The 20969-nt window shown below is 46.5% G+C and overlaps 2 protein-coding genes across 6 annotated transcripts in view; one reads left to right on the forward strand and one right to left on the reverse strand.

The window, feature by feature from the left end:
• Positions 1–1203: 1203 nt before the first annotated feature.
• Positions 1204–18400, reverse strand: RPL23 (ribosomal protein L23). The gene is made up of 6 exons (XM_082705005.1): positions 18051–18400; positions 6460–6732; positions 5804–5887; positions 5381–5509; positions 1442–1555; positions 1204–1339 (listed from the first exon to the last, which is right to left on the reverse strand). Exons 2-6 carry the CDS (start codon positions 6470–6472, stop codon positions 1257–1259), a joined length of 423 nt encoding a protein of 140 aa, XP_082561131.1. The 5' UTR covers positions 6473–6732; positions 18051–18400; the 3' UTR covers positions 1204–1256.
• A 124-nt stretch (positions 18401–18524) lies between these two features.
• LASP1 (LIM and SH3 protein 1) overlaps positions 18525–20969 on the forward strand; it is a 38718-nt gene continuing 36273 nt past the window's right edge. Inside the window, exons 1-3 of one of the 5 annotated variants that reach the window (XM_082704981.1) lie at positions 18525–18688; positions 18796–19123; positions 19607–19829. In XM_082704981.1, coding sequence (XP_082561107.1) covers positions 19761–19829 — 69 coding nt within the window. In that variant the 5' untranslated portion in view covers positions 18525–18688; positions 18796–19123; positions 19607–19760. Of the gene's footprint in view, positions 18689–18749; positions 19124–19190; positions 19830–20969 lie in introns of those variants that run through there. The other 4 variants (XM_082704984.1, XM_082704982.1, XM_082704983.1 and 1 more) reach the window with 4 other exon arrangements.

Raw genomic sequence — 20969 nt, forward strand, 5'->3', positions numbered from 1 at the left:
CCACACATAGTCTAATCCTCAGCCTTACAAAGAACACATAAGGTAGAGTATATTCTGATACTAGATGTGTGAACACAAATCTAGGCTGAAAAGCCTGTTCCAACATCTTTAGGTCAGACTATTGACCCAAACCTGCTGAGCGCTCATTTTTTCCATCAGACTCCAAATTTCACATACATCACTTCTCATGGATTAGAAAAGCACAATGTCCAATGCTTTCAGGCAGAATTTGCCAAGGTTTACACCCACTGTGCTGGTTCATTACACTACCTTTCATTCCCAACTAAGGTTTTGCAGGTACATAGAGCTATCCTATCAAAATGTTTTGATAGCAAGCCATGCAGATACTTTTAGTAACTCAATTGCCTTCCACAAGAGCAAATTAACATGGTAATCATGTGTTAGGTTTTATAAATACAGACATTTATGCGGCACCTGGGTGGCACAGTTGGTTAAAGCCTCTGCCTTCAGCTCAGGTCATGATCCCAGGGTCTGGGATCCAGCCCTGTATCTGGCTCTTTGCTTGGCAGGGAGCCTGCTTCCTCCTCTGCCTGATTATGATCTCTGTCAAATAAATAAAATAATATAAAAATCTTAAACAAACAAACAACAAATACAGTCCTTTATGTGATGGTTTACGGGAAGGACACTTGTAACTCCAAGTGTGCACACACACACACCTGGGCCTTCCCCACATCACTCAGTGAACTCCGTGTGTGTCCACCATGTGACCATTCACCATCCCTTATCTTAAACTAAGCACAGTGCAGTTACCTTGGGTAACCTCTCAAATAGTAACTACTACCTGCAATTTACTTTAAGAACTCTGAACACAGGGCACCTGGGTGGCTCAGTGGTTAAGCCGCTGCCTTCGGCTCAGGTCATGATCTCAGGGTCCTGGGATCGAGTCCCGCATCGGGCTCTCTGCTCAGCGGGGAGCCTGCTTCCTCCTCTCTCTCTCTCTGCCTGCCTCTCTGCCTACTTGTGATTTCTCTCTGTCAAATAAATAAATAAAATCTTAAAAAAAAAAAAAAAAAAAAAAAGAACTCTGAACACAAATAACTAAGTTTTCACAGCAGAAATGGGAAAGTCTGTAAGTTTCTGTAGAGTCACAAAACCAAGTACTGCACTAAGCAATTTCATTTTACAAAAGGTTTGGGGTTGTCAAGAAGAGTGACAGGTAGAAAAGAACAGGAAGACAAATTTTGGGAGCAAATAATTTTTAATTTTTTTTTTTAAACAATTACACCAAAGAATCATGCAATGCTGCCAGCATTGGATGCAATCCTGGGCCACAAGTCTGCACACTCCTTTGCGACTGGTCCTGTGATAGCAGACCCTACATAAAAAAAAGAGTGAGATGACAGATAAGATCAGATAGACCCAGAGGTTAAATCATCCCATCTGGAAGACTCAGGCAACACTGTGGTTTCTTTCTTACCTTTCATTTCACCTTTATTGTTTACTATGACCCCCGCATTATCTTCAAAATAGAGAAACACACCATCTTTTCTCCGGTATGACTTTCGTTGTCGAATTACCACTGCTGGATGTACTAAGAGGGAAAACAGGACAGTAGTCACTAACCTGTCAAGTCCCAGTGCCACCACAAGAAAGCAGTTTACATCTCACCTAGTTCCCCAACATTTCCCACTTCAACAGAATGCAGACTCACCATTTGCTTTTCATTTCCTAAAAGCAAGTGTGAGAGACAGTGCAAATACCACTCAGCCGTTAAGGAAAAACCTTACTTCAAGGGAAAACTGCCTGCACTTCCTACAAATGTCAATCTGTATGTACTCTTCTTAAAACAATCAGCAACACTAGCACGAAACTTGCTAAGCACATTCTATACTTGTTCCCACTTCACCCAACAGGTGGATGCTGTTAAGATCCTAGTATCACAAAATGGGACCCCCTCTTGGACGGAGTAAGTAGAGGCCCCACTATTAATGAACTCAATAGATATATTCCATCCCAGTATATACCAAAACCTCCAAGAAAGCACATACCTTGATCTAAAAATTACTGCTTTTCAGAGTTTACTGGCATTAAATATGCACCGTGTTAGATTTTACAATAGAATTTCATTTACACACCAATTTAACCAAAGAAAACCTACAATAAGGTGTGCATATATGTCTACACACTCCTTGAACCCCAGAAGTACATCCAAGATATTGACCACACACTCTACACCTTATCTCAAATGCCTAACTGTGGGCACATGTGTTGTTGTATTAGAGCAAAAAGCTGGAATTTACCTATGTATTTCATGGCAAATACACAAAACAGAACCACTTAAAAATGATTATGTCTGGGCGCCTGGGTGGCTCGGTGGGTAAAGCCACGCTGCCTTCAGCTCAGGTCATGATCTCAGGGTCCTGGGATCGAGTCCCGCATCGGGCTCTCTGCTCAGCAGGGAGCCTGCTTCCTCCTCTCTCTCTCTGCCTGCCTCTCTGCCTACTTGTGATCTCTCTGTCAAATAAATGAATCTTAAAAAAAAATTATGTCTATCTAATTTTTCACATGTAGGACAATATCTGTGAAGCAACAAGTTATGGGAAGGCTGTGGTCCCATTCAAACAGTACTTTACAAGCTAATTTTTTGCATGTAACTCAAAAAGAAAGGACGGGGCACCTGGTGGCTCAGTCAGTTAAGCATCTGCCTTTGACTCAGGTCATGATCTTGGGGTCCTGGGATGGAGCCCTGCATCGGGCTCTCTGTTCAGTGGGGAGTATGCTTCTCCCTCTGCCCCTTCCCTGGGCCTGTATGCTTATTTGTTCTCAAATAAATAAAGTAAAAGCTTAAAAAAAAAAAAAAAAAAAAAAAAAAAAAAAAAAAAAGACAGACACCCAACAAAATATTAACAGTGGTCATCTCTTGGAAGTCTGAAGGTTGGATAATAGAAATTTAATTTCTATTTCCTATGTAATTATGTCTAGGGATGCCTCGGTGGCTCAGTGGGTTAAGCCTCTGCCTTCAGCTCAAGTCATGATCTCAGGGCCCTGGGATCGAGCAAGGAACCTGCTTCCCCCCTCTCTCTGCCTACTTGTGACCTTTCTCGGTCAAATACTAAAATAAAATAAAATAAAATAAAATAAAATAAAATAAAATTTTTGTTTAACTTTTGAGGAACAGTTTTCCTCAAAACTTAAGTTAAACTTTGAAAAAAAACCTACCAGCACTAAAATGAACCCTTTCCAGACCTTCAACTACAGCACTTAAAAGAACTGAAGTCAGATATCACCTGCATGCAAACCATGACCATCATTAGCTTAGACTCTGAACAAGTTACTTAAACTGACATTCAAGTGTTCCTTTTGTAAATAGGGATAACAGTTACATTTCCACATTCAACATCAGACACTGCAAATACAAGATTTTTTTTTTTTAAACAAGGACAGGGATCCTGGCTATCCTTGAGGCCATTATTATTTCTATATGTAAGATGGCCTCTGATCAGGGCTTTTTTTTTTCCCCCTTAGAAGAAATCTCCACAACCAACATGGGGTTCAAACTCGATCCACCTGAGATCAAGCTGCATGCTCCACTGACTGAGCTAGCCAGGCTTTTAAGAATGAAATACACATTGAGGGGTAACTGGTATTTACTGAGAGCCTTCTCTGTTGGACCCTCATCTACTAATAACCATTTATTTAACTAGAAAAAACATTTTTTAATGTAAACTCTATGCCCAGTGTGGGACCTGAACTCATGACTTGGGGATCAAGAGTCACATGCTCTTATGACTGAGCCAGCCAGGAGCCCTTACTCATAACCATTTAAATTCTCACAAATGACCAATCTAGCAGATGAATATGGCCACACACAAATCCAAGACTCTGGACTTCCAGAATTGCTCCTTTCCACATTTCTGTCTGTTATATGGAAGTCTAAGGTGAGGGAACGTACTCATTCAGCAGACACAAGGACAAGTAAGATTAATTAAGAGCTGGCAATTCACTATTTTTAAAACTATAAAGTGTTGTCTGGTCTGTCCCACCACAACCTGATTGAGACCAACAACACACCCTGCTGCCATCTCACCAACAGTGACAGTGGATTGCTCTGCCCTTCTCTGACAGCTTCCCAGGCCACAGACCAGACCCAGCAAGTGTTCTAAGAGGAGAGCCTGTCCGGTTGCATGTAGATCCCAATCTACACATCAATTAATCAATGCTTAACCACAATGCTTGGTACTCTACGCCCTCAAGTCGGTATTAAATGTAAACAAAGATTTCTGACCACCCCCACTAAATCATCAGCGGGTGGCAGGGGTGCTTGTACAGGCCTACAAGGAGAGACTGCAGTATGTAGCCAAGACCTGTATTTGCACTGTCCATCAAGAGATGGCTAGGACTTCTCAGAAGAGCAAGATACCCTAGATCAGAAACAGACTACTTAGGTACAGGAGGGAAGTTCAGGAGCTGAAGTTTAGTGCATGGAGTATCAGGAGCTCTAAAGCCAGACAGACAAGTCAAAGTGCCCGAAACCCTCCCCATCAACTCATACACCTAGGGGGATTAAGCAATAAGCAGCTCCTATTTTAGTTTCTACCAGAAGACATTTGGAAGCAACCATGCTTAACTTTTGACAAGTCACAATTCTGAGTTAATCATAATTCTGAGTTAATCTCTTCTATAAAAACCAAACAAAAACCATTCTTAGGGATGCCTGAGTGGGTTAAGCTGCTCCCTTCAGTTTGGGTCCCAGTGTCAGGGTCTCTGGATAGAGGCCCACATCGGGGTCCTTTCTTGGCAGGGAGCCTGCTTCTCTGTCTGCCTCTGCCTGCCACTCCCCGAATTGTGCTCTGTCAAATAAACAAATAAAGCCTTAATTATTTTTTTTTCCTTAAATCAGGAAGCATATGTTTTTCTGTACTTACAAAGTGTTAGGTCAGAGGCCAAATGCTCTACATGCTCAGTTTATTACCCGAATCTAACAACCACTTGAGAAAGTATTCAAGGATCATTCTTCCCCTTCAAATCAGTAGTTCCAGAAAAGGAAACTTGCCCGACACCTGGTCAAGCTCTAAATCCTACCAAAACAAACAAACAAACAAAAACAAACCATTTACTGGGGTGCCTGGTGGACCAGTCAGTAGAGCATGCAACTCTTGATCTCAGGGTAAGGAGTTCAAGACCCTCCTTGGACTTAGAGATTACTCAAAAATGAAAACAAATACAGCAAGACCGGGTAGTGGAGAGCACTTAAGACAGCAAAAGCAGCAGAACTCCGATTGCAGATATTTATCTCACACTGCCCCTCCAAGGAAACTGAGCCTTCAGAATGGTAAAATTATGATTCCATTTTCCAATAAAGGGAAAAATCCCTCAACTGCTCACCAGTTAAGGAAGATTCAGCGTTTCTACTCACCCTTCTTTCTGAGCTCTGGTTTGCCTTTCTTCACTGTGGCCATCACCATGTCACCCACACCCGCAGCAGGAAGTCTGTTCAATCGTCCCTTGATCCCCTTCACAGAGATGATATACAGATTTTTGGCTCCTATTGAGAATGTAAATAAGTGATTTTTTTTTTGGGGGGGGGGGCTGTGTAACGTTTCCCCGGCACTTCCAGAGCCTCTCCCTCAGCTCACACTCCCAGTTAGTACACCCCCCAACCAAGGCGGAACAGCTTGTCACACCACCGATTGAAGCAAAACAACACAGCACGCTGCTGCTTCACCCAAAAGCAGTGTTTTTACTCTGCCCTTTCTTGACGGCTCAGTGGGTCATTAGTCAAGGCCCAACGAGTGCTTTTAAAAGGGGGAGCCTGGCGGAGTGCAGCTGAAGGTCTCACCTGTGTTGTCAGCACAGTTGATCACGGCGCCCACCGGAAGACCCAGGGAAATCCGGAATTTCGCACCGGAGGACCCACCACGTCCTGTGGGTAGGAAGGAAAACAGGATAGGGGTCACTGACTAGCCATGGTTCCGAGTTTCCCCTCACACTCGCACATGCTTTGGGCAACGGTATCCTCCAGTCCCTTTCTCTGGGACTCCGCCTGCCCCTCCCCACGAGTCACCCGGTTCCCCAGAGCGAACAGCCAATTCCTCACTGTTACCGCCCTTACGTTACGGTTAAGGGGCCTGAGCTACTCAACCCTCACTCCACCTTTTTGCACCACGTAGTTCTCCCTGCAAGGCGGGAGATCGCACAAGTCGTCCACTCTGGGGCCTCAGCCAGTCTCACTTCAACACCATTACTGGAGTGCTAGGCGCAGAGGGATCCCGTCGGTTTGGTCTAAACTCCTGTCCAGATGCTGCCAACTCAACTCTCCAAGCACCCCCCGCCGCCACTTTCGGCGGCCCTTCCAGTGCTCTCACAGCGCCCTCCTCTCTCTCTCCGCCCCAGAGAAGAGCAAAGCGCCCCAGCTGCCCATGGCCACCGCTCCGGGAGAGGCCAGCAGTCACCCCGCGACAGATGGCAAAGGATACTCAAAAGTCAAACCCTCACCTCGCTTCGACATCTTGGACGCCGGAAAGAGACAAAAAGGAAGTAGGTACACAGGATTCTGGGATATGAACTTTGATGCCCCGCCCAGTCTCGTCACGTGACCCAGAGTTTGCGCAATCCTCCTCTTTCCCCCCCGCCCCGCCCTCCGCAAGCAAACTGTCTTATCACGTAGTAAGTCGTGGACGTCGGATTGAGTTCTCGTTGGGAAGTGAGAGGTGTGGGTGTTGAGAGCTGCTGGAGAAAATGACGCCCGGAGTCTCTTCTTTACGAGCTCTAAAGTTGTAGGGGATACAGAAACATTGGTTAATTTACCCAATAACGTCTACTGAGCACGTAGTATGTGTCAGGAACTTCGCTGGACACTCGAAATTAAGAAATGATTAAAAGGGCCTGTGTAGGAGCCTCAAAGAACACAAGAGAGTGGGGTATCGAGCGAGAAAGAGCTCTGAATGGTATCTTTAGGATGTGGTATTGGAAAAAAATTGTGTTAAAAAAAGATTAAGAATAAAAATCAACAACCCCCACCCCCCACCCCAAAAAAGGATGTGGTTTTGAGTAAGTGCCATTTTAGCACTACAGATAATTCCATTTATGTATGTTTGGTCCCAGACTCATTTGTATTTCAGATATCTTTGTTTATCAGTTACCATTTCGCGGCTTCAACCTCCTCTTCCGGCTTTTTTGCTTTTGCCGATGCATTCATTCAAACATACATTTATTGCATTGGTGGTTCAATGGTATAATTCTCGCCTCCCATACATTTATTTATTTATTTATTTATTTATTTATTGAGTGCCTACTTTATGCCAGGTACCATCATGGGTATACATTAGACTGCATCAGGGAAAAACGCCAGATCAACATTTTTGCCCTTAAGATTTCTGCAAGGGTGGCAATGATAGTGGATATTCCGCACTAAATAGATACAATAACTGCAATGTATCAGGTAAGACGATGATGTGTACTATGGAAAAGTAAAAGTATCAGGTATCAGGAAGTCGGAATAGGGGCGAATTGCGATTTGAAACAATATGGTCAGGGTGGGCTTCATGGACGAAGTCGATATTAAAGCAAAGACTTTAGGTGAGGGAGTTAGCAATATGAATGTCTGGGAAGAACAGGGGAGAGAGTCATCAGCCAATTATCTGGCCCAAGATGGAAGTGTGCCTAAGCAATATGAAGACCAGCAAGGAAGTGGATGTGACTGGACAGAGTAAGTGAAGGGAAGAGTCGCAGGTGAGAAGGTCAGAAGTAATGGAATGAGATTGTGTATGGCTTTGTACACCACTATGGACTTCAGCATTTTGGGACTGGAATGAAGAACCGTTGCCCCAGGGTAAGCAGAGGGACATGATCTAATATTTCAGAAGGGTCACTCTAATTGAGACTAGAGTGTGGGAGAGGATGCAAAGTTGCAAATAAGGAGATGTGTTAGGAAGCTCTTGAAATACCCAGGAAAGGAATGATGGTGCTTCAGAATGATGGTGGAGGAAATGTGATATGGTCAGATTCTGGATATGTTTTGGAAGTAGAGCCAACAAAAGGCAAGGTGTGGAAAAAAATGAAGGAGTCAGACAGATGTCTCCAAGGTTTTAGGTCTGAGCTGAAGATGTCATTGCTATCAACTGGGATAGGGAAAACTATGGAAGGAACAGATTTGTGGTTAAGAATAGGACATAAGTTGGGGTGCCTGGGTGGCTCAGTGGGTTAAAGCCTCTGCCTTCGGCTCAGGTCATGATCCCAGTCTCCTGGGATCGAGCCCCGCATCGGGCTCTCTGCTCAGCAGGGAGCCTGCTTCCTCCTCTCTGCCTGCCTCTCTGCCTACTTGTGATCTCTGTCAAATAAATAAATAAAATCTTAAAAAAAAAAAAAGAAGTAAGGGTAGGGGTGCTTGGCTGGCACCCCTATGTGGAGGGTGGAACTCTTAATTGCAGGGTTGTGGGTTTGAGTCCAATGTTGGGTGTAGAAATTAAAAATAAAAAATCTAGTGGCACCTGGGTGGCTCAGTGGGTTAGGCCTCTGCCTTCAACTCAAGTCATGATATCAGGATCCTGGGATTGAGCCCCACATTGGGCTCTCTGCTAGGCAGGGAGCCTGTTACCCCTCTCTCTCTGCCTACATGTGATCCTTCTCTCTCTCTCTCTGTAAAATAAGTAAATTTTTAAAAAAAAACCCTTTTTTAAAAAAATTCTAGGGATGCCTGGGTGGCTCAGCCGATTAAGTGGGTGCCTTTGGCTCCAGTCATGATCCCAGGACTCTGGGGTTGAGTCCCACATCAGACTCCCGGCTCAGCAAGGAGCCTACTTCTCCCTCTGCCTGCCACTCTCCCCGCTTGTGCTCACTCACTCTTTCTCTCTTTCTGACAAATAAGTAAACTTTTTAAAAAATGCAAGACAAAAAGACACTGAAAAATATTTTTAAAAAATAAAAGAAAGAAAAATTTAAAAAAGAAAAAAAAGTAAGGGCAAATAAAGACCACGAGCTAAGCTCTGGGACACCTCAACATTAAGACGTCTATAAATCTGTACATTTATCAACCTCCCTTACCACTCTTAACATGCCTTCACTTGATCCTGCCAGCTTCTCTAGCTACCAGTTTTTCACGCTCCTTCACTTCTCAACCAAATTCCATGTGTTTCTCAATATGTGATTTCTTTACCAAATTAGTCTCTCTTGGTAAATGGAACTGCCATCCATCCGGGTGTCCCATCAGAGCCTCTTGTCCAAGTTCGTATCAGTTCGTCTCCTAAACATTACAAGGGTGTCTGGCTGGCTCACTGGGTAGAGATGTGACTCTTTTTTTTTTTTTTTTTAAAGATTTTATTTATTTATTTGACACACAGAGAGAGAGATCACAAGTAGGCAGAGAGGTGGGCAGAGAGAGGAGGAAGCAGGGTCCCCACCAAGCAGAGAGCCTGATGTGGGGCTCTAACCCAGGACCCTGACATCATGACCTGAGCCGAAGGCAGAGGTTTAACCCACTGAGCCACCCAGACACCCCGAGATGTGACTCTTGATCTCAGGGTTGAGTCCCATGTTGGGCATGGAGATTACTTAAAAAATAAAAAGCCTGTCATATCTATCCTCTTTTATCTTCTCTAATACTGCTCTGGTCCATATCTTACCTAAGTTACTTCAGAAGCCTCCCAGCATACCTCCTGACCTCTGTTTCTCCCTCTACCTACTGACTATTCATACAATGGCCAGGAATAATTTTTCTGAAATACAAACATTACAACGTTGCCCTCCTGAAAATCCTCCAGTGGTTCTAGGGCTCATAGAATCAACGGTTAAAATCCCTATCATGGCCTGCTAGGCCCTGATCTGGTATTGCCCTATCTTGTCAGCCTTGCCTTACACCACATTTGCTCTTGTTCTCATGAGCTAACTTTTTTTTTTTTTTTAAAGATTTTATTTATTTATTTGACAGACAGAGATCACAAGCAGGCAGAGAAAGCATGGTGGGGTGGGGGGAGAAGACTCCCTGCTGAGCAGAGAGCCTGATGCAGGGCTCAATCCCAGGACCCTGAGATCATGACCAGACCAAAAGGCAGAGGCTTAACTTGCTGAGCCACCCAGGCATCCCGTGAGTTAACTTTTTTGTCGACTTTTCTTAGCCTGATGCCCATGCTCCTGACTACCCACAGGCCTCATGCATGCTTGGAGTACTCTACCCTGTCTACCCTTGTCATGTACAACATGTCTACTGATTTTTTAGATTTCAGCTTAACTGTCTCCAAGGGAAATCTGCCCTGACTCTCTTTCTACGTCATAAGTCTTAACACACGGCATTTTTCTCTCATATCTTTCATACTACTTATTACAGTTCATAAATATATATTTGAAGATTGTTTGTTGAATCATCCCCCCCCAAATAGTCTATAACTAGTCTATAAGCTTCATAAAGGTTGGGTCCACATCCTTTTGTTCAACAGTATATCCCTAGCTCTTAGCACGGAGTCTTGCTCAATAAATACGTGTTGAATTGTTGCTGAACAAATGAAGAAATCAATTTTTTTTTAAGAAATCAATCTTGATCATCTCCATATGTCAGCATCCTTTCATGAAGAAGCTCTCCTTCGCTTATGGCAAAATTAGAAATATTTGGAAAATACAGCATTTCTTATAAAGCTACATTTGCTCAATTTAAAGGACTGCTTATTATTCTGGAATTATCTTCTTTCATCTTTTTTGGTGTTAAAAATGTTCCCTACAGGGGCGCCTGGGTGGCTCAGTGGGTTAAAGCCTCTGCTTTCAGCTCAGGTCATGATCTCAGGGTCCTGAGATCGAGCTCCGAGTTGGGCTCTCTGCTCAGCGGGGAGCCTGTTTCCCTTCCTCTCTCTCTGCCTGCCTCTCTGTATACTTTTGATCTCTGACTGTAAAATGAATAAATAAAATCTTTAAAAGAAAAAAATGTTCCCTACAGCGCTCTTATTGGCTGCCCATCCTTCCAATGCTATTGTTTTTTTGGTCATTTCAATGGGAAATCATTGGTCTCTACTTCCTTATTTCCTACATGTACACATTCCTTCTCTGTAGCTTATGACTGAAATTATACTAGAAATGATATATATTGAAAAATTTTACTAAAAAGGTCACCATGACCTACTCATTTTCAAAATCCAAATGTCTTGGGGCACCTGGGTGGCTCAGTGGGTTAAAGCCTCTGCCTTCTGCTCAGGTCATGATCTCAGGGTCCTGGGATCAAGCCCCAGGTCAGGAGGGAGCCTGCTTCCTCCTCTCTCTGCCTGCTTCTCTGCCTACTTGTGATCTCTGTCAAATAAGTAAACAAAAACATTTAAAAAAAAAATAATAGAAGTTACTATTTATGGAAGGTTGCTGAGTCCTAGTCATTGAGTTAAACATTTACCAGAATGTGACTTCTTGGGTGCCTGGGTGGCTCAGTGGGTTAAGCTGCTGCCTTTGGCTCAGGTCATGATTTCAGGGTCCTGGGATCAAGTCCCGCATCGGGTTCTCTGCTTGGCAGGGAGCCTGCTTCCCTCTCTCTCTGCCTGCCTCTCCATCTACTTGTGATTTCTCTCTGTTAAATAAATAAATAAAATCTTAAAAAAAAAAAGAATGTGACTTATTGGATTCCCCCCAACAAACCTGTGATATAGGTATTATTATCATTCTCATTTTACCAATAAGAAAATGGAGAAATGAAAAGGTGAAGTCATGTGTCCAAGATCACCCAGGTTGTGCAAGGCAGAGCTGGAATGCCACTCCAAACCTGGCTGATTCCCAAGCACAGTCTCTAAACCACTATGCTCTTTTCTCCTGTATTTCCCTGGGTGATCACATCCAACCAGATGGCTTCAGTTGTCTTTTTGCTAACCACTCCCCTGTCTCTATCTCCAGCCCAGCCATTTCTGCGTAGCTCTCACCAATGTATGGAAATGGTGATTGGGAAACCTCCACCCCACAGGCACTTCAAACCTGGCATGTCCAAAATAGAAATCCTCATTTTACCAGGAAATCTGCTCTTCTGACTGTATTTATTTACTTTTTCTTCTTTTTTACTTTTTAAAGTAAACAATGGGCCCCACACGGGGCTCAAACTCACAACCCCAAGATCAATGATTGTATTCTCTACCAACTGAGCCACCCAGGTTCCCCTATATTAGTCTTCTCAGTTGGTGCTACCACCAGTGTCTGACCATAACATTCCATTGCTTAAAACCCTGTGTTGGCCTTCTAGTGCTTATAGAATAAAATCTAAGCTCCTTAGCACAGTATGGGCATCTCTTCCTGAAATGGCTTACTTTCTCTCTGGTCTCATCTTCAATCACCTTTCCTCTTATACTTCATTCTTTAGAAACACCAAGCTGCTTAGGATTTCAGGACTCGCTTTATCCTTCTGTTCTTCAACATTGTACTCAAATGTCATGTCTTCCCTGTGCCATTTTGCAACCCCAGGATGCTCTCTCCTGAGCCATCTCTTTACTTAAGAGTAGAGGTTCTCAAATTTTCATCTGAAGACCCCTTAACATTCTTAAATTATTGGGAACCCCAAAGAGTTTTTGTTTATGTAGGTTGTATCTACTCACATTGACCAGACTAGCCATGAAAACTGAAATGTTGGGGTGCCTGGGTGGCTCAGTGGGTTAAAGCCTCTGCCTTCAGCTCAGGTCATGATCTCAGGGTCCTAGGATGGATCTGGTCCGTGTCGGGCTCTCTGCTCAGCAGGGATCCTGCTTCCCCTTCTCTGCCTACCTCTCTGCCTACTTCTGATCTCTGTCTGTCAAATAAATAAATAAAATCCTTTAAAAAACAAACTGTGAAATATTTAAGCATTTGTTAATTCACTGAGGATAATAAGTCCACTGCCTATTAAAAAATACATAACATCTTAACATGAAAAATACATGTTTCCAAACAAAAATAATTTAATGAGAAGAATGACTTTGCTTTATGTTTTTGGAGATCCCTTTAATGTCTGGCTTAATGGAAGACACCTGGATTTTCATGTTCCCACTCTTAATCTGTCGTGATAGCACACACTGTGGCAGCCTTAGGAAAGTTCTACTGTGTACTCATGAAAAAACAAGAAACAGATCGTGTAGTCTTATGAAATGAGCTCTTCTCTTGCTACAAAGGGTCTCGGAGAGGCCTAGAAGAAATCCCCCCCAGACCATATTTGGGAACTGACCTGAACCCTGGAATGGTTGCAGACATTCTCACCTTACAGGGTAACTGCGCTGTTTTCACGTTGACTCAGGTGTCAGAACCTGGAATCCTTGGTGCTGCAGCTTAACACTCTGCAGAACGGACAGGAGGATGCTTGCTTGGTTAGCATCAGCATCTCTTTTCTCTCCTGGTCTGGAGGGTGGTAAGGCTTAAAAGTGAATACATTAGGGGGCACCCGGATTTGAACCGGGGACCTCTTGATCTGCAGTCAAATGCTCTACCCCTGAGCTATACCCCCTCTGCTGGAAGAAAAGGGATTATACTTTAATTGTAGTGTTTGCTGACCGGTCCTTCAGTGATTAATAATAATTTAGTACCTGTGATTGACTGTTTCAGGCTTCCGGGGGTGATGCATAGATCCAAAATGAGATTTCAGAGGGATTCTGGACGCAAGTGGCAGGGGAGGAATGTGAGGCCTGCTCTAACCCAGGCTTGAAGGTTCTGTGTAGGTGCGTGTGGACGGGATTCCCTCTTTCCATCAACTATAGGCTTTTCTTACCTCTGGTGTCTGGGAATTCTTCTGTGCATTGCCTGCATCCCAAGCTGTCCTAAATCCCCAGCCCAGTGCTTTGTGCAAGAGAGAAAACGCTTCCCCTGTTCTTCTTCAGACCCTCTCTGCTCCTGTACCAGAAGAACCTCTCTTGTCCCCATTCTCTGCATCTTCTTCAGTCACTTCCTCTCCCTTGGTTTCTTGAAACATCAACAGGTTTCCCCTACATCGGAAAGCCCTTCTGTTGCTTTGTATAGCTGTGGTCGCCTGCACATTTCTTTCTTGCTACCCATTTTTAAGAAAGCCAGTGACTTCATTTCTTTCAACATCGTCGACCTATCTCTGCATTCTGCTACTCGACATTTCCCTTCCTGACTGTCAGCAACCCCCCCTATCCCCCACCCCCACCCCCCGCCCCGGACTACATATCTTGGTTCCCCAACTGGATTGTAAGTTCCTTGAGGGCAGGGATCACTTTGCATTCCTCTTTGTTTTCCCAGAGTAGCTGGCACTGTTGCCTGGTTCATTACACGCCCTAGTTGGTACTTGGCAAACCAAATCAGTCCTGATTAAACTCAACCATCACATTACACCCAGCTAGCACCCAAGCCACTGAATTTTGCTGGACAAGAGCTCACAAGGCCCGCATCAACTCATCAATCTCAACCAGGCTAGGCTTCCCCGTCTAGTATTCCTACACCACTGGCTGACTAGGTTCACGTTCTCAGTCTCCAAAATGTCTATTTCACATATTTTCTCCTGTCTCCAACCTCCCACATCTTATCTCTCTTCACTCGCTTTGCCGAAGAGCTGGCCTCTTTCTTCCATTTTGGAGAAAATCGGAGTCAGTCGGAAGCAGTGGTGTGCTGGTAAATGGCTAACAACTAACTGGCTTCAAAGGACATGGTTTATAGCATTTGCTAATTCCCATGATGCAAATATCCTCACCTGCCAATTTCAAGCTACCACAGGGAAGTCAACTGGCTTTTAAAATTCCTGAAAATCCAGTCATCAGTTCTCAGAAGCAGCATGAGCCAAGTCTAGCACACTTCTGGGATTGACTTCCTTCTTCCTCAACACCCCACTATATACTGACAACACACGGAATTACATTTCCAGCCCAGACCTCTCCCTGGCCCCCAGAATTCACTGGGTCTTCAACTGCATGCTTACCATTCCGTCTTCGATATCTATGGGGCATCTCACCCTTAACATGTGGAGCCATACGAGCATGTGAGGTCCATGAGGGCAGGGCGTGATACTGTCTTACTTTGTGTGTAAGAGTTTTAAAAAGAAACTTAATTTTTTTTTTCTCCTCTAAGCTTCCTCCTTTCCCAGTGTTCTTTATCTCAGGAAACCACACCACCATCCACCCAGATGGGGGACAAAAAAGAAGAGTCGCTCTTGATTCTTCTCTTTCACTCTTCTTCCTCAAGCCATCCAAAGTAGAGGAAGCATGTAACACCCCCCACCCCGTGGCCCATTTGGAGGCCCACACTCCTCTCCAGCTCTGCTGTTCCCTTGGCAGTAGGCTAAATAATGGCCCTCCAGATATGTCCATGTCCCCAACCCCTTGTGCATCTGTTAGCTTATAAAAGACAGATGTGGTTGCAGTTAAGAATCTTGAGTTGGGGAGATTATTCTGGGCAATGTGGATAAGCTCAATGGAATCACAAGGGTCCTTCTAAGAGAGAAGCGGAAGGATCAGAGTCAGAGACAGAGAGAAGATGTAAGGATGGATGTGGTGGGGATCAGAGGGCGAGAAGATACTACCCTGGACATGGAAGAAGGGGCCATGAACCCAGAAATGCAGGTGACTTCTGGAAGTTGCGAAAGCCAAGGGAACTGAGGCTCTCCTAAAGCCTCCATAAGAATACAGACACGTCAACACCTTGAGTTTAGCCCCGTATATTTGATCTTGGAATTCTGACCTGCAGAAGTGTAAGATAATATTTTTGTGCCGTCTCTCACCTCCACTATGCAAGAGAATTCTAACCTGTCTCTCCGTGTCCATCTTTTTCTTCTCCTTTGTGGTAAGAACACTTAACATGAGATTTACCCTCTTCACAGATTTTTAAAAGATTTTATTTATTTGTTTGTTTGTTTATTTACGAGAGAGAGAGAGAGAGAGAGAGACTGTATGTGTGTGTGCGCACGCGCGTGGGTGTCAGCAGGGGGAGGCGGAGAGGGAGAGCCAGAGAATCTCAAGCACACTCTGTTCTGAGCTTGGACTCTGAGGTGGGGCTCAATCTCACGACCCTGAGATCATGACCTGAGCAGAAACGGAACCAAGAGCTGAACGCTCAATGACTGAGCCACCCAGATGTCCCTTTGTAGATTTTTAAGCGTACAATACAATATTGTTAACTATAGGCACAATATTGTAGAGCAGAGTTCTAGAACTTACTCCTCTTGTATACCTGAAACTTCATACCCATTGCTTAGCAACTCCCCATATTTCTTTCCTCATCCCTGGCTACCACCATTCTATACTCTCTGCTTCTATGAATTTGACTGTTTTAGATACCTCATCTAGGTGAATTATTCTGTGATTGGCTCATTTCACTTAGCATAATGTCCCATGTCGTCAAATACTGTAAAATTTCCTGCCTTTTCAAGGCATAGTAGTATTCCATTTTATGTATCCTTTATGTCCCTTCTTGGATCCCTATACATCCAGAAGTGTGGGTGATTATTTCAACCCCCCCCAAAACCATCCGATGGTTGCCTTTTAATCTATTTGGAATAAAATCCAAACTCCTTACCTTGGGTTACAAGGCCCTCACTGGCCCTGGCTACCTGTCCAGCTCTTTTGAATTGTCCTTCCCCTGTCCACCTCTCCTCCCACTCTGGCTCTAGGGACATGGCATTAGTCTTGCTACTTAGAAAGCATGTCTTCCCAGGTAGCCAAGTGTCCCTTTCATGTCTTTCAGATCCTAACTCTCCAGTTTCTGGTTTGTCTTCACTAGATTTTTAATTCGGTGTGAGTGAGAATGGAAAATATATTCTGCATCTAAAGGGGAATAGTTGCTCCATAAAAAGAGAGAGCGACCACTAGAAAGTACAGCCAGGGGACGTCTCCCAGTGATGTCCTGCTAGCTGTTGTTTGTATTTTTCTTAGAGAGACCAGAGAAAAGGATTCCCTATCTAGTTTTGCAAAAGATTATTTTCTGACTTCTTTGGGTAAAGAGATGGAGTCTGTTTTGGAAAAGGCAGATTGGTACCTGACTTCACATGTTTTCAAAATGTCACATCTTCAATTGGTATTTTAGCTTTGTTCCTCTTACTAGAAAATTCAGTATTACCTAGCAGGAAGAAACAAACTTCCAACAAAGAATTTTCAAGATGAAAAATTTAGGATTGCAGTAAAGAGAATTTAACAAGTTCTTGCCAGCAGAGGGGGTATAGCTCAGTGGTAGAGCATTTGACTGCAGATCAAGAGGTCCCCGGTTCAAATCCGGGTGCCCCCTTGGTTACCTTTACTGTTTTTCACAGTTGTTCAGGTGTGACCCCAATATCTGTAGGTTCTGAATACCTGTGTGACTCCAATATCAGCAGGTTCTGAATACAAAACTATTTGGAATCCCCAGTGTCTCTTCCACTTGGCTGATTTCTCCTGGCAGCTACCTCTTCCTTGTACCTGAGAAGCAAGCAGTTAACATCCCAGAGGTTGAACAGTGATTATTACTCTGTCCAGTCTTATGATATAACTCAGCGCAGTGCCAAGAAGCCTAATTGTGGGTGAAAGATGGGATCAAACTATTTTTATCTATGAGACTGAGATCTATTGGTTTAATGTTAATTACAGGTTGTTTTGGGGGGTGGGGGCGGGGCAAACAGCCGAGTTCCCGGTGGGGAAGGTAATATTATTTAGCCTTATTCATATTCTGACGGAGGAGACTAGGAGAACAGAATCTACATTCAGAAGGTTTATTTACGTGCTTGAGAAGTTTAAGTCCCAGCGCAGACAGAAGACAGGTCAAAAGTATATGGTTTTCTCCTTCTTTATATTATTTAGAGGGAGGGCTTTGGTCTGACAAAAGTGCAGGTGGTAAGCCTGAGGCCTGGTGTCCAGAAAAGGGGTGAAAAGCTGGCTATTCCTTGGGATTGGCCTCTGCTCAGTCTCCATGTCCTGGCTTTTAACGCCTCCCACAGTTATGAGAGCCATGGGGAAAAATGCAACGGAGGATTCCCCAGGGGCTCCCAAGGATGACACAATCAGATTCCGGGTTTAAAATATCACAGCTGCCCCCTGACCCAGGCAGCATGTCTCTCCCTTTCTCCTTTATTTTTCCTTTTTTTGGGCAAAACCTAGTCGAGGGGGCCACCCTTGCTGCTTTCACACATCGTTCCCCGTGACCCAACAATGGTTAACTCTCAGTCAGGAAGCCAACGGAGATACATGGCCTACCTTCAGGTTGTGAAACTCCATTGCCTCCTAGTGCTAGTTCAGTGGTTCTCAAAGTGTGGCCCCTGACCACCAGCGGCGGGAGCCCCCAGGAACTGGTTACAAATGCAAATTCTTTGAAGTTCCCCTCCAGGCTCAGAAACGGGACTCAACAAGGTCTTCTGGTAATTCTGGCTCACGCTGGAGTTTGAGAGTCACCGCATCCGTATATATCCGTTTGCATCCGGACGTAACTATTTTTGTAAATTAAAATGAGCCGGTGGGTGTGCCTTCGCCGTTTTAACATTCTTGAAGCGCGTTCCCTCTGCCTGTGTCAAGAACAATAGGGAGGGGTGAATACAGCAGGTCCATGACACCTGATTTAAGAAACTTGAAGTTGGGGAAAGGTTGTGTTTGCGGGTTTCCCTCTTTTGACCATCCACCTCCCCCATCGGAAACGGAAAGCCAAGTTGGGGGAGTAATCCTGTCCTCCGACCCGGGTGCCTCGAACTGCCTGACACACTTGAGGCTACTGGCGGCTGCCGCAGAGATCGTGACAAGTCCGGCGCGGATAATAGGGAGCTGCAGGTTTTGAACATGATTTGTGCGCGCACGCACTCCTTCAGCTGGATACAAAGCAAAATCGAAAGCTTTCTGCTAAGGTTAGGAAAATGAGGAAGGCATCTGTAAATTAAGTCAACTTTGGGGTTTTTTTCAACCTAGGATCTAATTCAACAGTAAATCCAATTCGCGAAATGTTCATCTCAAGGTGAAGGAAAAGCCAGGAAGGGGGCACCCGGATTTGAACCAGGGACCTCTTGATCTGCAGTCAAATGCTCTACCACTGAGCTATACCCCCACGCCACTGCTGCGCCCGGACACGGCTCTTTTGGGTACTAAAACACTGCTACACGGGAGAGAGTAGGGAGTAAGACCAAGGAGAAAGGAATGAAGGAAGGAGGGCCAGGCGGAAAACAGAAGGCATCGGGACCCGGAGAACCCCAGGAGAGCGCAAGGCAGAGCGCAGGGAAGGAAGAACCGGCCAGGGCTGCCCCGCGCCGCGTCCGGGCTGTAGGGACCGGTTCCGCCCTACAAATGTGCGAAAGGATGTGGGGGAAGGGAGGCTAAAGGAGGGGCGGGGTAGGGGCTTCCCGTTCCGACCGCAGGTTCACGCCAGGTATCGACCAGCACAAAGGAAAGTCCCCGAATCTGGTGAATCCAATCCCGCGTTCGGAAGGGTTCCAGCCCCCACCCTCGACGGGTGCGAGGGATTGGCCCGCCTCTCGCAGCCCGGGCGCCCCAGATGTGCAGCCACACCGGCTGCGCGCCGCCTCCAGCGCCAACGGGTCCCTGGCCTCTGGGCGCGCTTCTTGCGGGCATCTTCTGCTAGAGAGCGCCCGCGGACTGGGGACCCTCAAGACGCACCTAGGCGCGCGCCCCGGGCCCCGCCGCCCTCCCCGGAATCCGCCCCCGCGCAGCCCCACGTCGCCCGGGAAGCGCGCTGCCCGTGCGCGCCCCTGCCCGCGCCCGCGGCGCGTCCCCGCCCCGGTGCAGCCCCTCCTCCCCGCTGTGTTTATTAGGGGAAGGAGGGCGGAGGCGGAGGCCAGTTCCTAGCTCCAGCCGCCGTCGCCGCTCTCTGAGTAGTTGCACCCGCGGCCGCCTCCCGCCAGCTCGCTCCGGGGAAAGAGAACGCGCGCGAGCTCGGGCGTCCCCGCCCCAACCCTTCCCGGAGCCATGAATCCCAACTGCGCCCGGTGCGGCAAGATCGTGTACCCCACGGAGAAGGTGAACTGTCTGGATAAGGTGAGCCCCGGGATCGGGAGGCACGTCGTTGCAGTCCCCGAGCAGTGCTTCGGATTAGGGGAGGAGAGAAGGGCCGGGTCTGTGCCGCCTCATCCCCACGATCCCGGGAGGAGGGACGGAGGGCGGTGTCATGGGGTGTGGGGACAGACCCCAGCCTGGAAACCGGGAGATCTGCGGCGCGGCAAGGAGTCCACGCGTGGCGGCAGCCACTAGTGGCGAATAGTAGAGCTCTGTGCCCTGAAGCTGGGAGGACGTTAGAGGAGTAGGGTGGCCAGGCCCCGGGGTGGGGGCTGGGGGGTGGGGGAAGGTTAGGGGTGCAGTCCCGCCCCCAGGCCGGGAGAGTGAGAGGAGACGGCCGCTCCCTCTCCCCGCCGCGCTGAGCGCCAAGTAGGCGGAAGCGCGGGGCGCTGGGGGAGGGGGCGACGGGGGGGCGGGGCAGAAGCTGGGGGGCTCAGCGAAACCGTCAGCTCTGGCCGCAAATGGCCGGACTTCAGGGCCTGGAGACCGGGGGCGGGGGCTATCCGCGGCGAGTGTTGCATCTGGTGAACTGGGCTTTGAATAAGGACCCAAGCCCCACTGCGAGACCCCCCTTTTTTGGACGACTTGCACCCCCCTCGGTGGTTCCGCGCTTAATGGATTAGCGGACCTCCTCCATAGCTTCCCAGCCCCCACCTCAAATTAGAAGCCAACTCCCGGGGTTGGGCCGCCCAGCCAGAGCGGGGCGGGGTCGGGTGCTGGAGTAGGGTGGGTGGAGGGTGCTTTGCAGAGATCTCCTGAAATTGTGCTCAGAGCCTGAGACCAGCGTGTAGAACAAAGAGCTAACTTTTCAAAGCAGGTTTCCCCAATGGAGGGTGGGGTTGGCTGAGTTCAGGGGAAGCCAAGAAAAGGGGGAGGTTTTAGGGAGAGGGAAAGGTGGCCTTCTAGAAATTCACAGTCCCCTAGGGGCTCTTACGCGTTGCCCCCCCGCCCCCCATCCATGTTGGACTTGTTCATCTGGTTGCTATTATACTTCTGGAGGGGGGTGAAGAGTAGAACTGGGTGTTTCCAGCAGTTTGGGGTAGGATCTGGTCTTGTGAGCTCCCTAAGATCCTAAGGCGATGCCTCCCCTTTGCATATTCTTTCCACTCTGCAGGAGAAGTC

The sequence above is a fragment of the Mustela nivalis genome (assembly GCF_964662115.1).
Source record: "Mustela nivalis genome assembly, chromosome: 17".
Classification (NCBI taxonomy): Eukaryota; Metazoa; Chordata; class Mammalia; order Carnivora; family Mustelidae; genus Mustela; species Mustela nivalis.

Excerpts from the sequence above, each read along its gene's own strand:
- RPL23 (XM_082705005.1), bottom strand. Across the intron at positions 1,556-5,380 it reads ACCAGAGCTCAGAAAGAAGG|TACATCCAGCAGTGGTAATT; the intron begins GTGAGTAGAAAC and ends TTTCCCTCTTAG. Across the intron at positions 1,340-1,441 it reads CAATAAAGGTGAAATGAAAG|GGTCTGCTATCACAGGACCA; the intron begins GTAAGAAAGAAA and ends TTTTTTATGTAG.